The sequence below is a fragment of the Gracilinanus agilis genome, chromosome 4 (genome assembly GCF_016433145.1).
Source record: "Gracilinanus agilis isolate LMUSP501 chromosome 4, AgileGrace, whole genome shotgun sequence".
NCBI classification, from domain to species: domain Eukaryota; kingdom Metazoa; phylum Chordata; class Mammalia; order Didelphimorphia; family Didelphidae; genus Gracilinanus; species Gracilinanus agilis.
The window spans coordinates 405185337-405203639 of NC_058133.1; the positions used below are offsets into that span (position 1 = coordinate 405185337).

Here is an 18303-nt window from a genome sequence, read left to right on the forward strand (position 1 = left end):
ACTCTACTTCAGAAGATTGTTGTGAAGATATCATAATCATACCTTCCATTTATAGAACACTTTAAGGTTTATGAAACATCCATGTCCTCTTTGCATCTCAAGCCCCATCCAGTCCTTGTGGGCAGGAACTCTATATAAGATAGTGCCTCTCACATAACAGGTGCTTAATAAATATTATTTGACTTCACTTAACCCTATTAGGTATGTAGTAGAAAGATAAATATTTCCATTTTACAGGTGAGAAAACTAAGACTCAAAAAGATTAAGTAACTTGCTCAATTGACATACAACGATTAAGTACCAGAAAAAAGATTCTATCTCTGCATATTCTGGCACTATTTCTACTTTACTAATGCTACATCAGCTATGCATAAAAGTATAATTAAGGGTAAAAGTTAAAGGTATGCTCCATAAAAGGTTGGCCTTTGAGATAATTTAGGCATGGCTGTTATGACTCTCAAACTCTAGATAGATGTCATTTCTTATTATTCCATACTATTCATTCATTCATTAAATAAAAATGCATTTCTTTGAAAATTCCCTGAGAAAATTCAGAAGATGAGTTCTGCTCCCAAATGACTTTTGATAATAAAATGTGACCTTGTATTTAGATAGCTAAAAAGATAGTCAATAACCTTGAGTGCTTACTATGGACCAAGCACTGTATTAAATGCTGAGAATACAAAGAAAGTTTTAAAAAACAGTCTTCTTGCATTCAAGGAGCTTAAAAGTCTAATGGGAGAGACAACATGTATAGGGATGTACAAGATATATAGAGAAAATGCCTCCCTGTCCTGAAAGAATCTTATCTTCAGTTGATTATCATCCTCTTCTCTCTCTCTCTCTCTCTGTCTCTCTCTCTCTCTCTCTTTCTCTTCCTATTTCTTCTGCTCTTTATTGCTGAACTCCAATTGTACCATTCCACTGAAGCTGCTTTCTCCAAAGTTTTTAATGTTCTCTTAATTGCAATTCTTCATTCTCCCTGACATCTTTGCAGCCTTTGACATTGTTGATTGCTCTCTCTTCAATTTTTAAAACTTGCTTTCTAGCAAACAACTCTCTCCTGCTTCTCTTACTACCTATCAGATTGTAACTTCTTAGTTTTCCTTGCTAGATGGTCATCCAGATCCTTCTAACTGTACTGCCCCAAAAGGATCTAATTTGGGCCTTCTTCTCTTTTCCCTCTATATTGCTTCATCTAATGATCTCATCAGTTCCCATGGATTTAATTGCCATCTCTGTGCTAAGGATGGGGAGCTAAGTGGTGCTGTGGATACATGAGTATTCAATAATATGGAATCAGGAGGACCTGAGTTCAAATATGATCTCACATACTGGGTGATCTTGGGAAAGTCACTTAACTTTGTTTACCCTAGTCCTTCTGTAAAGTGAACTGGAGAAGAAAATAGTAAACCACACCAGCAATCTTTGCCATAAAAAAACAAAACAAAACAAAACAAAACAAAACAAAACAAAACAAAAAAACACCTGAATGGAGTCATGAAGAATGAAGAGTTAGACAACTAAAAAAAATTGAACAACAAAAATACTGAAGAATCTCAAATCTACCCTATCCTGCCTCACTCTTTCTTCTAACCTTCAGTCTTGTGTCTTCACCATCCTTTCAGACATCTCATACTGGTTCCCTTAGACCTGTATTTCTCAAAGGCAACTGATTGTGAGATAAAACTATTCCTTTTGCTAATGATAAGATGGTTTACTTATAAAATTCCAGGGAATTGTCAATGATACTAATCAAGATAATTAGCTTGAATGATGTTACAGGCTACAAAATAAATGCTTAAAACTTAACTGTATTTCTTTTATATTAATGATAAAAATGAAGAAGCCACAGTAGAAAGGGAAATACCATTCCAAATAACTACAAAATATATGAAGCATTTGGGAATCAATCAACTGAAGCATACAAAAGACTTGTAGAGATTAAATTACCTTAATGAAATCAAGAACAACTTAAAAAGCTGTATAGAATGAACCTCATGAGGATGTGTTACTGAGTGATCCTGGTAGGAACAAAGTATATAAGTGCCTTTGGGGAACAAGGAGCATTCTAACTCATTTATTATGACTAGTAAGTGATTCACAGGGTATGAGTGAAAGTACTGCCAGTACCAGAATGAGTGGCCAGGGACATAATCTTTAGGAGACTTTAGTGATTGCCAGTTGATGGATGAGAGTAAAGAAATGAAAAGATTTAGGATGAAAGAAAGTTTTTTCATTACTGAGGCATACATTGCACAGGACTCAGTGGAAGGGGTATGGAAATATAGAGTAGGATACTGTATTGAAAGAGTCTAAACAAATGAGATTGAATGAAATAGGAGCCTCAGTCATTCAACAGTTATTTATTCCAAATCCATTTTGTTCAGAAAAAAATTTCTCAAGTGTTTTAGTGGATATTTAGATAATATATTTGCAGTTCCTGCTCTTATGCACTTTGCAATCTTAAAAGGGAAACAAGACAAGCATATAAGGAAGTATAATACAAATTGGAATTCCATTAGAAAAAAGATAACTGGGGGCAGCTGGGTAGCTCAGTGGATTGAGAGCAAGGCCTAGAGATGGGAGATCCTAGGTTCAAATCTGACACTTCCTCAGACACTTCCCAGCTGTGTGACCCTGGGCAAGTCACTTGACCCACATTGCCTACCCTTACCACCCTTCTGCCTTGGAGCCAATACACAGAATTGACTCCAAGATGGAAGGTAAGAGTTTAAAAAAAAAAGAAAGAAAGAAAAAAGATACTAATAATAACTCACATTTACCTGACATTTTAACATTCACAAATTGTCTCACAACCACCTTATAATGTATGCATTCAAATGGTTGTCTTCCTCCAAGTCTATTGGTCTTTCCACTCTACAGACCTTGGGGTGATTGAAAGGAGATCTTGTACAACATGGAAGGATCAAAGAAATCTTCATAGAGAAGGAAGCTCTCAAGGAAAGTTTGAAAGGATGAATAATTTATAGAGATGAAGATATGAGTGTTCCATTTGGTGGGGATATTATGAACCATAATGCAGAGGCAGGGAATTTTGTCTAGGAAATTTGATTAGTTTGTCTGAAACAGAAGAGTACTTTTAGAATAAATGAGAATTAAGATAGAAAAGACAATGTGGAGCCAGGGAATTGAATGCTGAATTTTACTTTGAGAAGCCTATCAACTCCTGATATGTCTTCCCAGCTGTAATCTCAAATCATCAACTGTTTTTTGTACACCTTGAACTTGATTTCTCTTTGGCATTATATCCAAATCAGAATTTAATATCTTTCTCCCTAACCCATCCCCTCTTCCCAAATTCCTAAATTAGAGAATTTAGCTATCTTCTTAATCACCCAATTTTGTGTCATCTTTTCTTTATCATTACTTATCTATTTTATAAAGAGCATTGCCATATATTATAATTTTTACGTTCATATCATCTCTCATATTTGTCCCCTTCTCTCTGCTCACAGCTACTATTGTAGTTTAGACTACAGTCACCTTTCTCTGGAAAAGAGTTTCTATTTCAAGAATTTTCTGGTTGATTCCCCTTCTTCAAATTTCTCCATACTCTAATCCATCCTTTGCTCAGCTGCCAAGAACAGGCTATTCATGTCACTAACCCCTCACCTCCAATACCTGGCCTTTCCCATCCACCTCATTTACTTCCAATGACTTCCTAATATGTCTAGAATCAGATGTGAAATCCTCTGCCATTTAAAAGTCCTCATAACCTAAAGTATCCTGATCTTTCCAGTCTTCTTATATTTCATTATTTTCCACACATTTTATAATCTACCAACATTGAACTCCTTGCTCATCCGTTTTTTTTTTTTTTTTTTTTTTTTTTGCTTTTCTGTTTTTAGTATTTACTCTAGTAGCTGGCACATTGCAAATGCTTAATAAATAGTTGTGGCCTGACTCATTTACTGATTTAGTTCCAATAGCCAATGGGAAATTAGAAAAGAATTCTTTTGAATAAGGTAATGATATCATTAGAGAAAGGTTTCAAGAAGTTTAATTTAGCAGCATTTTGTAAGATTGATTAGAAAGAGGAATGATGGGATGTTAATAATTAGACACTTCTTTGATAAATTCAGAAAAGGGTTAGTGAACTTCTAAACTAAGTTATTAGTTGTCAAGATAGAAATGAAAAATTTCCATTGTCCAGGTGAGTGGCCAAGGTGATTGATAGTAGATTTGACTGTTCTTGGGAAAGCCGTCACCAGGACAGGAAGAATGTCTCTTGAGATCCAATTGTGAACAGCAGGAAGCTAAGACTTCCAAAATAACTTTCAAGTTCACTCATCTTCCTACATCTTTTCATCTAATCAAGAAACCAAAGTACTGCATTCCATCTCAGTCCCTCCATTTCTGTCCAGATGAAAATGGTAGAATAATAATGACTGACAAAGAAGGTCATTTGGAATATTGTATAAACAGCTGGTCTTGCTATCCCAATGAATTCAGTTCGTGTACCACCTCTGATATATGTAGGCTTTGTGATCCCCAGAAAGTCATATATCCCTTCATTGTTCCAGCTGATTTTACAAGAGTTAGGAACATGTCTATCTGTACTAGTAGCTGCTTCCCCTCACCCATACCCATGAAATTATAGGTCCTAGTCAAAACAAAACAAAAAACACAAAGGTAGCACAGTCTATATGATGCTTCAAGGCTTCCAAAGCACTTTATATAATTACAGTAATAACTAAAATTTAGATTATACTTTAAATTTTGCAAACTTCCTATTATTTCATTTGATTCTCATGATAACTTTGGAGGGCAGTAGCTATTTTTACCTGTATTTTATATATGGGGAAACTGTGGCTCATTCACAGAACTATTAAATATCTGGGGTAGTGTTTGAACACAGGCTCTCTGGCCTCCAAGACTAGGTCTTTATCTACTCTGGCCATCTTTGAAACTTTTGTGTACATTTCTGCTTAAAAGGTTTTTTTTTAATGATATAACACAATGTTAGTGGCTATTTTGAATAACTGGGTGGAGGGTTTGTTGGTTTTTTAAGCAACACATTATAAAATTGGGTGATTGTTTTGTTGTTTTGTTTTCCCAGTGCCAGATGCATGTTATTTACTAGAAACCTATGGGTCATGTATAGTGTTGAAAAGAATCATTCTTCCTCTTCACATATATTCCTTGTATTTGCAAAATAACAGTTTTTCATTTTCTGGCCTTTGTTTCTGCTATTTCAGGTGACTTGAACAACGTGCGCTTTTCTGCTTACCGTACAGCCATTAAAATCCGAAGATTACAGAAAGCCCTATGTTGTAAGTTATTCTTCAAAATTAGTCTTGCTCATTGCTAAATGTTGAAGGAAATGAAGCCATAGAGTTAGACTGATACTTATAGCCCCCTGCACATCAAGGTTTGCTCATATCCCTGCAGTTTGCATCATTTGCTTCATTAATTATGATGGGGATTGCTTATGAAACATTTCGGCATAAAAAGTAGATACTTTTCTCATTTTTATTTGTCAAACAAACAAGCCATAACCCAGAGAAGCAATATAAAAACTTGGTCCGGATATTATGCTTTAATGTAGTTCAAAAATATTCCATTAAAGAATAAGAACATGCTAAGTCATTGTCTTTTTAGTATTTAGTGATCATTTGAAAGTCTGGGGAATAGTGTGAAGTTAGAACCATTTTACATATTTGAACTGAATTGAGGAACCCTGTTCATTCAGAAACTAGTTCCATTGCCTATAGTAGAATTGATGGCTTAGAAAAGGAGGTGTTACATCTCAGGACTTGTTGCTACTTATAAAGAAAGGATCTTATTGTGGCAATTATTTCACTCAAAACACAGTTTCTTCTTTTGAGAAACTTGGGAGTTTGTCTTTCTTTGTGTCCCCAGTGTCTAGTACAATACCTGGCACGTAGTAAACACGTAATATATGCTCATTGATTATTGACTTATGTTATAAATAAAATTAATATAGAAGGATATATTTTAAAATATTAGGGTTTTATTGTAATTCATATTGGTTATTAAAAAAAAAACACGTGCCTGCTAAAACCTAATTCAAATGATCCCGCCATGCTTTTCCCCTGGCTGCTTCATAGGAAAGAGAGCATCCCAATCAAGTGCTGAGTCTTTATACCTCTGTCTATGTAATCACACTTCCTGCCCACCTGTATTACATAAGAGGAATCATGGGAAATGCAGTTTTCATGTTCCCTAAAAGTCCACAGGAAGTTTAGACCAGAGACCTCAAGTTCCGTTCAAGGACTTCCAGATTTCCAATATCACACTTAATAACTGATTGGCTAAATGTAAAGTGCACATCATATTCCTTCCATGTTTAAAAATTTTATTGTTTTGTTTATAGAAAGAATTTGTAGGCTCAGCCAAATAGGTTAATAGGACATGATATTTATTTGTTAATAGGATTAATAGTATTTGGTTGTAAAACTCAAGAAAAAAGTAATGCTTAAAGAACTCCTAAAATACTCTTACTTGCTTCTTTCCACACATGTAATGGGTATTATTGATAAAGGTAATTCAAAGTAATTTATTTTTAATTTATTTTTATTTTTATTTTGAATATTTTCCCATAGTTACATGTTTTGTGTTCTCTCCCTCTCTCCCAAACCTGCCAAACCCATAGCCAATGCACAATTCCACTGGGTTTTACATCAAAGTAATTTCTAAAAGTACCCTTTGAAAATAATATAAATATAAATATTCATTTTTAGAATCTTAGAAAAATTGGAAACAATAAGAATAGAAAGAATACTGTGAAGTCCCGAGAGAACAGTCTAGAAGAGTTTGTAAGAAGCAATATGAGAAAGTTTGGAAAAGTATAAGAGCTTAAATCTTATGTGGAAAGGAATGTATTTTTTTTTAATGCTTACTTTCTGTCTTAGAGTGGATACTAAGTATTGGTTCTAAGGCAGAAGAGCAGTAAGGGCCCGGTAGTTGAGGTTAAATGACTTGCCCATGGTCACACAGCCAGAAAAGGAATGTTTTTAAAAGTGCAGACTTTGATAGAAAAACAAAAGATGAGATTATCCAGTCTACCATATTTTCAATGGCAAAGAAAAAATTATCACATTATTATAGTTGAAGAAATTGGATTATTCTCCCAGACTGCCACAGCCCATACTTTGACTGAGCAGAGCCCATTGTGCTGATTGGGTCACCATCTCTACGCACTACCACCCAGGTCGAAGAGAAAGGGGCCAGTAGAGAAGTTACTGTGTAGATGGTCAGGAGCTTATTGTACACGGCCAAGATCAAGAATTGGGCAGATATCTCAAAAAAGAAATGGCAATCTAGGGGCAAGGAATAATGTCTGAAGCACTCTTAAAAGTGGTAATCAAAGGTCTTTGAGGAAGTTTAGCAAATTTATGGAGTTTAGGCAAAAAGAGTTGATGCTGGATAAGAAGCAAGGGTTCAAGCTAGACAAACCAATGATTTCAATCAGTCTCACTCTGTGTGTCCCTGAGTCATATTCCTTCTAATTCCCTTCATTTGAATAACTGCCATTACCATACCATTCACATTAACTTCCATAATAGCTCCATGCCAATGGACAAAGCAAACATTGCAGATTCATAAGCATTAAAAACAACTACAACAACAACAAAAAAAAAAACCTTTTTGCTAGTATTGACAATGTTGAGCCAAAAGAGAAAAGGAAATGAATTTCTATGGATACAGAAGGAATCTTCAGGCTCTGTTCTTTGGGTTAGTAGTGACAGCAATTTTTTTTTTCCAAGAGGCTCAGCTGCCTGTCCAGTATGCAGCTGGCAAGTTTGTAACAGTCTCCCAAGATTTTATGAGCTATAAAATGAGAACAAATGACTCAGCCACAAAGTCTGTTTTGGCAGCAACTGCTTCACACAGTTTAAATTCACAGTCCAAGTTTCCAGCAAGGCCTTGAAATGGATGGATATAAATATTAAAAATCTGTGTTTTTTTTTTCTCTTTTCTGATGACCATTAAAGACAGGGCTCATTCCTTCAAATCAGCTCTTCTAAAAATGCCTCTTGTTGAAGAAGTGAACTGAATGTAATTTTACCAACACATTTATTTTAGGAAAAAAATATTGTGATGTGTTTGTCTGGAATGTCTCTGAGGGCATACAGAGCTTTAAATACTTCATCCAGTTGCCTTCTGCCTTTTTTCTAATTGTCCCCTCCATCTCTACATTCCAGCTTTGTCCCATGTGCTAGTCAAATAAGTACTTACCTACATGAACACCTCCAGGCGTTTGAAATCACCTGAAATGCCTTCTTCCTTCTTCTCCAGGAGGCCAGATTTCATCCTTAAATCCTCATCCATTTTCTTTCTTCATCATCTTTGTCAACTGTGTAACATCTGATTCTATCAACTATTCATCCTTCTGAGTTTACTTTGTCTCCTAGTTATCCACATGATAATCTGTTCTTGGATTCTCTCTGACTTCTAACTATTCCATCTCTATTTTCTTTGCTGGCTCTGGGCTCTTTCTGGCCTCCAAAGGTCTGGTTTTTCCTAGGGTTCTCTATTCCTTTTCTCTCTCAACCTTCTCTACTTTGGAAATCCATTGAATTTTGGATTCAGCAAATGACAAATAGAACCAGAATTTCAATTTTTATCTCTCTTCTGAGCTTCCAACTAACCTCTCTTAAATATAATACCTTATCTCCATCTGTATAGCCACCATCATAGTTGAGAAAGACCCTAAACAACTCTTTAATGGACTAGTATTCTAATTCATCTCTTGGCTTCACATCTCATCATATTAATCCAGTTTCCACACCGCTAACCAAGTGATGTTCATAAAAAGAGATCTGACCGTGAATTCCCCTGAACAGAAATATTTAATGGCATCTGAAAACAAAACTTTCCTTTTCTGACTTCTTTATTACTACACCTCTTTCCCTATAGTCAGACAGATCTGTTAGTTGTTCTCTGTGCATAAAATTCCTCCTTCTGTCTTGCAGAAAAGCTCCTCTTGTGGTCTTGAATGCATTTGCTTGTCATCTTTATCTACAGAATCTCCAGCTTCATTGTAAATTACTCAGATATACTTCTTGAAGAGGAATGATAGAATAAAGAGGGCTCTGGGTTTGGACCTGGGGAGACTTGGAATCAAATCTTCCTTCACACATTTAATTAGCTGTGACTCTAGTCAAGTCATTTATCCTCCCCAGTCCTTAGTTTTTTCATCAATAAGACCAGAAGGTTGAACTCAATGCCTTCCTCATTCTTTTATATCTGGATCTATAATGATCTTCTTGTACTCATGGTTTGTCCTGAATTCCCTATAGGACCTTATCCTGCCTAAAATCACTTTGGTAAAATAAATTTGTAATTTTGTAAGTTTGTAAAATCACAAATTCCTTGGTATATTCTTCATATTTCTCTATTGGCATATATTTGTACCTCCCCCATAGAAAGAATTTCTTTATAGGCCCTTATTTTTGTCTTGGTATCCCCAACATCTATCACAGACATTTAAAAAATATTCATAAACTTGATGGCTGGCTGGCTGAAGCCCTGGCATCTCAAACTCAACATTTCAAAAACAAAATTGTTATTCTCCCACTAAACCTGTTTCCTTTTGACTTCACTATTTCTCAGTCACATAATAATTTAGTTTTCATTGTTTAAAACTTTGGTAATAACTTTGACTCTCTTCTTGTCCTCACCTTATATCGTCATTTACAGAACTGTATAATTCTCCCTCTCAGATTTCAACACCCTTCATCATATTACCACCATTCTAACACTAATGCTCGTTTTCACAATCCTGGGCTACTCTGATAGTTTCTCTTTTCCACTTCCCAATCCATTTTTCATACAACTGCTAAATTAATGCATAGGTCTTGTTATGTCACTTCTTTCTTCACAAGTCTTTGGTACCTCTCTAATGACCACTAAGTAGTATTCAGACTCCTTTCTCTGCAGTTTATCACCACTTTCCCTCTCTGTGAGTTTACTGATTCATTCAAACTGGCCCATGTCCTTTGAGGATGCCTTGGGTGTACCTACTTCTGTAAGTACTTTCACTCATTCTGTTCCCTGTGCCTCAGATGTCTTTCTTTTTCCTCTTTGCTGAATTTCTACACATTCTTTAAAGCCTAACTGAAAACTATAAACTCTTCCACAAACCTTCCTTGATTCCCTAATAAGTAACAGCTGTTTCCCCAATCTTGTAACAAAAACCACTTTGTTTTAGGCCTCTCTTGGGCAGTTATAGATTCTTTGTACCATTTGAATTGTGGTAGAATTATCTGTCCATGTTATAATGCCTACTAAGCTAGTATAATCATAAATTCCTTAAAAGGTCGACACTTATTTCTTATCTAAACTTTCTATGTGCTCCTTCCTGGCTTGCTTCTTTGTACATAATAGTTACTTAATAAATGCTTAGTAAATTGGATTTATAAAATGACTAGAAACTTATCTTCCTATAAAACCTTTTTCAAGCTCAGTTCATCTTCTTCCATTCATTGCACAAACCGCTTTACTATCAGTAATTTATCTTTGTAATTTTGTGTAGTCTTTATTAATCACATATGTTAGCATTATTTTATTGGAGATTAGTTAGACATCCATCATAATTTACATTCATGGCAGGATTTGTTGTTGTTCAGTCAGTTTAGTCATGCCATCTCTGGGTCTCTGTGTCCCAATTTTGAGGTTTTCTTGATAAAGATTTGGAAATGGTTTGCCATTTCCTTTTAGAGCTCATTTTATAGATAAGAAACTAAGGAAGCCAGGGTTAAGTGACTTGCCTACGATCATACAACTAGTAAGTGTAAGAGGCCAGATTTCTACTTGGAAAGATAGTCTTTCTAACTTCACCAACACTATCCCCTGTGCCATCTTACCTGTCCCAGAACCAGGAGTATCTCTTGCTTAAGTGAATCTTTAAAGCATCTAGAATGATGCTCCAAGATAGCTGGAATGTATAAAGTGCTGATGCTTTGGAATCCTGAATTGGCCAAATGCTTTCTAAATATGCTTCCACACTTTCTTCATTAAAGCTTAAAGATGTAGTGACTTCTTATATTTGGTTGCTAAAATATAGGCTAACTGGTATTTTTCAACACTTCAGTTCAATTTAGCAAGCATTTATTTATGTAACTACTATATGCCAGGCACTGTGCTTCATGTTGAGGCTAGAACGAGAGAAAAAAATAAGTAATAAGTAATTAAATAAGTAATAGCTTGTATTTAAATCGTTTTGTAAAGTTTTCAAAGTACTTGACATTTATTATCTCGTTGGGTGATAAGCTCAAGGAACCCTTCTGTACTACTTAGCAGATACAGTATGTACACAGATAAGTAAATAGAAGACACCTAAACATTAACTATAAAGCAAATTTACTGCAGGGACAAACTACAGCTAGAAAAGTCTTATACAAGAAAATACTTGAACTGATCCCTGAGTTTCAAATGGCAGAGGCGAGAAGGGAGAGCATTTCAGACAGAAGGGATGGCTTAAAGACATAGGGGTGGACTATCTAATGTCTGATGTTGGGAAGACTAGCCCAGCTTTGCTGAAATACAGGGATGAGGCAGTGTGTAGTGAGCAGAAAGAAAGAATCTGTAGAGTTATTATGATGTGCTTTAAAGGCCAAACCAGAGAAAGTTGTATTATATTCCCTTGGCAACAGAGACCTCAGACACCAACTGCCATACCACTTCTTCTTATACATGGAAGGAACTGAGGCAGATGGAGGTGAAATGATTTGTTCCAGGTTTTATAGCTAACAAGTAAAGGCAGAGTTTTCACTCAGACCTTCTTAACTCATTGTACACCCTTTGCATATTACCACATTGCCTGAGTAAGGAAAAGCCCATTGGCAGCCAAGTGGATTAAGGGTAATCCATATCATAAGGGTCTGGCAGCCATCTAAGTGGACATATCTAAGAGATGATGTGAAGGCAGAATTCACAGGACTTGGCAAGAAACAAAGAGTTGAGTGTGATTCTATATTTTCAGCACTCAAAGAGACAAACTTTCTTTTGATTCTTTGGATGAATGAATGACATTTATTATATACTGACTATGTTCTAAGCATTATAGCCCACTTTTTGTATACTAGTACAAAAATGATAGTACTTATATTTAAATATATATATATTTATTATATATAAATAATTCTTATATTTAAATAGAAGATAATATACATATGAGAATAGTGTCCGGAGAAGGAAATTTTGGTTTGAGAAGTCTCAGGGATGATGAGGTAAACAGTGGTTATCGGCTCCTGGTTCACATGTTCTTTCTAGAACCAATGGTAATATTGAAGTAAAGGAAATCACTAAAGGAAATGTGAACAAAAAGCATTAGGAACTAGGTAAACATGATGAATATATGAATTTGGGAGGGCTAATAATTTGATTTCTTTTAGACAATATTCCTTGAATCTAATTTGCCAAGTAATGGAATTCTTTCTCTCCTCTTTTGATTAGTGGATCTCTTAGAACTGAACACAACAAATGAGATCTTCAAACAGCACAAACTGAACCAAAATGATCAACTCCTCAATGTCCCTGATGTTATTAATTGTCTAACCACGACTTACGATGGATTGGAGCAGTCACATAAGGACCTGGTCAATGTTCCACTCTGTGTAGATATGTGTCTCAACTGGTTGCTCAATGTATATGACACGTAAGTTTATATGTCTTTGCAAACTGTTAGAATGAGATATATTGATAAGAGAAGGTTGTAAATTTTTTGCTTTAAAAAAATTATGGTTAGAATGAAGTCTTTTTTGTGTGTGTCTACTACTTTCTTCACTAGGATTATTAAAATGCCACTTGAATCGCATTTAAAAATTTGCATTTAGGGGGAGTAAATTTGACTTTGCCATCTATTTTAATTGCTGTAATGGTCACATTATGGTTGCCTAATGTTTCTAAGTAAGAATCCAGCTAGGAGAAGTATTCATATCATTGCCAGGGATTTTATTGGCTGCCACTAGTTGCCATAAAGGCTTCTTTAACTCACGGTAACACTCATCTACATCTGTTTCTATTCCTTTTTAAATTAACAGAGTGCATTAGTAAAACAATCAATATCAAAAAGGTCTGCCATTTTTGACAGTATAAATTATTCATTTTTCTGGTAGTGGGGTTAAAGTATATAAAAGGTGAAATTTGATTCTTTTTACTGCCACTTTTCCTCTCAAGTCCCAAAATTTACTTCTAATTGATTAGCTATATGCTTATCAGCCTTGCCCCTCACCTTCAGATCTATCAAAACAACTGAATAAATCAGAAATTCTCAAGTTTAGAAAATAAAATTTAGATGCAAGAAACCAAAAAGTGGTAATACCACTTGCCTGGCAGCAATTTTGCTGAAAACTTTGTCATTTTAAAGAAAAATTTTCATTTCTAGAGAAACATTTGAGTTGAATTCACAGTATTTTGGCAAATAAATAGCAGTTATCTTGAATGCTTTTAGTCATTAAAGTGCTTATAACAAGTAACATTATCCGTTACCATTACAAGTAATAAATTTGCTCTTTTCCCACCAACAATTTAGCTTTTGTTGGTGTTGACAAACATGCTTTTAGCATCCTCTTAAAATTAGTTTGCCCTTTGCTTTGAAAGCTGTTAAAATTTTTTTCAAACAAAAATCCATATTTTCAAGTTTTAAGCCTCAACATTTCAAAAGTAGATTAGGTACTCCAGCATTCTCTATGAATACAGTTTTTATGTAGGTGGGAGAGAATCGTGGTTGGGAGGGAATAGAGAAGAGGCAGAGCAGGAGAGCATGCATGCTTTGTTATCTGGAAATAACTCTTGGTGCTTCTCTTCTTACAAATGTATGCTTACATCCAGATATTTTGTTTGGTAACTACAAATGATACTTTTGAAATATCACATTAGCCAGGTTAAATAAGATTTTTATAGCCACTTTAGTGTCTTAGACAATAGAGCAGCTATTTATAATAATATAATTTATTTAGTCTTACATGTCTTCTTAATATCCCTCAATTAAAAAAAATAAATTCATATAAGCATGCATTCACATGTCTGGACTTCATTCTCCTCATTTTTAAAATGAGGGTGTTGGATTAAATGATTTCTGAAGTTTCTTCCTGCTCACATAGTCAGTAAGGTTGGAAAACCTTTTAAAACGTTTATTCTTTCAGTTGGTGCCACCTTTTAGAGTAATTTGTTTCATACATTAGAATGAATGGAATTTTAGACCTTAAAGGGAGCCCATCTTTGTGAATGGGGAAATTGAATTTTATTATTTTTTATTATTTTTTTAATCTGTCATTATTTTTCCTTTTTAAAATTTTGAATATTTTCCCATAGTTACATGTTTCATGTTCTTTCCCTCTCCCCCAAATCTTCCTAACCCCCTTAGCCAACACACAATTCCACTGGGTTTTACATGTATCATTGATTAAGACCTAATTCCATATTATTGATAGTTGGACTAGAGTTATCGTTTAGTGTCTAAATCCCCAATAATATCTTCACCAGCCTAGGTGTTCAATCAGTTGTTTTTCTTCTGTTTCTCCTCCCACAGTTCTTCCTCTGAATGTGGCTAGTTTTCTTTCTCATAAGTCCCTCAGCCTTGCTCTGGATCCTTGCATTGCTGCTAGTAGAGAAGTCCCTTATGTTTGATTGTACCACAGTGTATCAGTCTCTGTGAACAATGTTCTCCTGGTTCTGCTCCTTTCACTCTGCATCATTTCCTGGAGGTGGTTCCAGTTCACATGGAATTCCTCCAGTTTATTATTCCTTTGAGCACAATAGTATTCCATCACCAACAGATTTGTTCATCTATTCCCCAATCGAAGGACATTCCCTCATTTTCCATTTTTTTGCCCCACAAAGAGTGTGGCTATAAATGTCTTTTTCCTTATTATCTCTTTGGGGTATGAACCAAGCAGTGCTATGGCTGGTTTGAAAGGTAGATAGTCTTTTAAAGCCCTTTGAGCATAGTTCCAAATTGCCATCCAGAATGGTTGGATCAATCCACAACTCCACCAGCAATGCATTAATGTCTCAATTTTGCCACATCCCCTCCAACATTCACCACTTTCCTTTGCTGCCATGTTAGCTAATCTGCTAGGTGTGAGGTGGTACCTCAGAGTGGTTTTGATGTGCATTTCTCTAATTATAAGAGATTTAGAACACTTTTTCATGTTTGTTGATAGTTTTAATTTTTTTATCTGAAAATTGTCTATTTATGTCCTTGCCCATTTATCAACTGAGGGATGGCTTGATTTTTTGTACAATTGATTTAGCTCCTTATATATGGAAATTGAATTTTAAAATGATATGCATATGCAGAGTGCTTTTCAAACCTTAAAGCTCTGTATAAATAAATGCAATTTATCATATAGTCAAGGACCCAGAAGTTATTGGCAAAGTCGCATCTAATCTCTCTTTCTTAGTCCTCACCTCAGTTCATTGCTTTTTATCATAAAATCATTCTATCTTTACCAAAATAAAGTAATTCTTCCTTTTCTGTTTTCAAGCTTTAAAAAGCATTTCTGAATTCTGTTTTTCTGGATAATGTTGAATTAATCCTAGTATAGTATATCTAATGAATAGCCCATTCTCATTAAAGTCCTATCCTATCTCTGTCTTTTCTAACTGAAAGTTGTTGTTTTTTTTTATTTTAGAGATTTTTTTTCTTTAGAGAATAATTAGCCAAAATTAGAACTGTTTAAATCATTATTTAAGGATTATTCTGTACAATTCAGCTTATTATTTTAACACATACTCTTCACAATGTAGGTGAAGATGTGGTATTAATTTTAGGAAGTACATACTTTTAAAATTATTTAAACTAATTGAGATACTTATGAAGTTATCTAGGTAGTCAACAGAAAGAGCTTAAAATACTGCATTGTGATACTGCCTTAACTATGTTTTCTTTATCTTTTAAAATCACTACAGTGCTTAGAATAATCTCAAGCATATAGTAGACTTCTTAATAAGTGCTCATTGATTGAATGAAAGAATATTTCCATATCTTTTGTGTTGCAGTGGAAAGTTTTTTCCTCTTGGTAACATATTGAACGAAAGTCTTTAGAGGATATTCAAAAATAATTTCAAGATCTTTTCTCAAGATATTATCAGTAGATCACAGTTCATTCCCTTTGGTTTTATTTTGAATATTTTCCTGCTTGAATTACCTTGTCCTTGTTGCTCACTTTCTTCTTATTCATAGTTGTCCTTGAGGAAAAGTATCACTTTTTAAAAATAAGAATTCAGACACCTTTAATAATAATACAATTACTCATATTCAACTTTTGGGAGCTAGTTTGAAACAAGTTTTTCAATATGGGTCCAGCACTCAGTGTTTGACTTATACTTTAAAATCAAGTACAGATTATAATCACTTCAGCTGTTAGTAATACAATTTCAGTCCTAGGAACATATTGGTAGTTTGGAAGTTGTTGCTTTGTATTGACTTTAGAATTGAAAACTTTTTAGTATATTTTTATAAATAATTTATGAAACATTCTTAGACATTTCATTTCTTAAATTCCCAAACAGACTTAGTTCTATTTCTTCATAAATATATATATTCGACATAATAAGAAAGAGGGCTAATGTCTCACTGAATTCAACTTAACAAACATAAATCTTTTACTGTGCGCAGATGGCAAGCTTTAGAGAATATTAAATTAGACTGTTACCAACACCACCCCACCTTCCCATTGAACTCTGTGGGTTTTGAAGTGTTGTGGCTGGGGGGAAACAGCATGCCCCTGGGGTCCCTCCCCGCTACTTCCCCTACTTCCTAGTGTGGGATTGGTCCTGAATTGGACCAATCCTGTGCTAGAGGGGGCCATACCCCACCCCCTACTTCTGGGCACAGGATTGGTTTATATAAGGACCAATCCCGCACCTAGGAGGAAACTTTGAATGGAATTTGATTCAAAGTTGAGAGAGGTAGTTAATTTCAGCTGGGGGAAACTCCAGTTGCCTTTTCTTTAATAAAGTTTTTAAAAAGTATCAAAGGATAAGAGTTTTTTTTTTTCTTTTAGCATCCTCAACTCCATTGGCTACTTGTCACTCTAGAATCAAATATACAGTACAGTTTGGCACTCAAAGTCTCTCATATTCCGGTCCCTTCGTTCCTTTCCTAACTTCCCATCCTTTACATCACCAACACCGCCACTACATGCATGCACGATTAACACCCCCTTCAAACCCCACCGGTATACTCTGTGATCCAGTGACACTGGCTTCCTTGCTGTTCCCCACATAGGGCACCATCTTCTGACTGTGCATTTCCACTGGCTGTCCCCCATGACTATGACTCTCTCCCTCCTCACCTCTGCCTCCTGGTTTTCCTGGCTTCCTTCAACTCTCAACTAAAGTCCCATCTTCTACAAGAAGCCATAATAGTAGCATGGACTTCTGAGATGATTATCTTCAACTTACCTCGTACATTTTCTCTTCCTATATAATCACTTACCTGTTTTCTCCCATGTTCCCTTGGACTGTGAGCTCTTTGGGAGCAAAGACTATTTTTTGCCCTTCTTTGTACCCTCAGCATTTAGCCCATTGTGACTGCATGGCACATTCTTTGTTTAATGACTGATATAAAAGTGAATAAGAAATAGTCCCTGCCCTCATAGAGATGAGTCCTGTTTGTACAAGTGCCATTGAACACAATAAGTGATTACTAACTGATATTGAAGATAAATAATTTTGTATCCCCCATTGTGCCATGCAAAGAGTAAGCCCTTAATATTGGTTGAATGAAAAACTCCTGAGTTTACATAATTTTAAAAATAAAAGAATCTCATTTATATTCTTGGTGAATATAAATGCCCATGTTATGAATTTCATTTGCCAGTTAAAATACTTAAAATTTAAGGCATTGGAAAAAATGTATATTCCATCTTCAAATATAATATTTAATTATATTCTACCATGTTCAAATTGCCTATTTAACATAATGTATTAAAGAGAAGAATAAATATTATTTCTAAAATTTATCTGGTAATCAAGACATAGAGATGAGTTATCATAGTCCATTATACAAGTGCATTTGGAATGGTATGTCATCAACATGATATGAAATCATTCCCAGTTTGGATTTAGAAATACTTTTTGCATTCAAATTTTGATGGATATTCCCTCAATAAGAATCCATACCTGATTATCCAATATCTAGCTTATAACTTCAGTAGTGATGTGAACAGATTGCATTGGCAATGACAAAGTGAAGTCATTAAGTAGTTTAAGTATTTTTTTTCTAACATTTATTAATATTCATTTTTAACATGGTTACATGATTCATGCTCCCCTTTCCCCTTCAACCCCCCCCCGCGCCCC

At 35.0% G+C, this 18303-nt stretch overlaps 1 protein-coding gene across 1 annotated transcript in view; it reads left to right on the forward strand.

The window, feature by feature from the left end:
- UTRN (utrophin) overlaps positions 1–18303 on the forward strand; it is a 674836-nt gene that overhangs the window by 577022 nt on the left and 79511 nt on the right. The window contains exons 60-61 of the mRNA XM_044675452.1: positions 5223–5297; positions 12448–12649. Coding sequence (XP_044531387.1) covers positions 5223–5297; positions 12448–12649 — 277 coding nt within the window. The remainder of the gene's footprint in view (positions 1–5222; positions 5298–12447; positions 12650–18303) is intronic.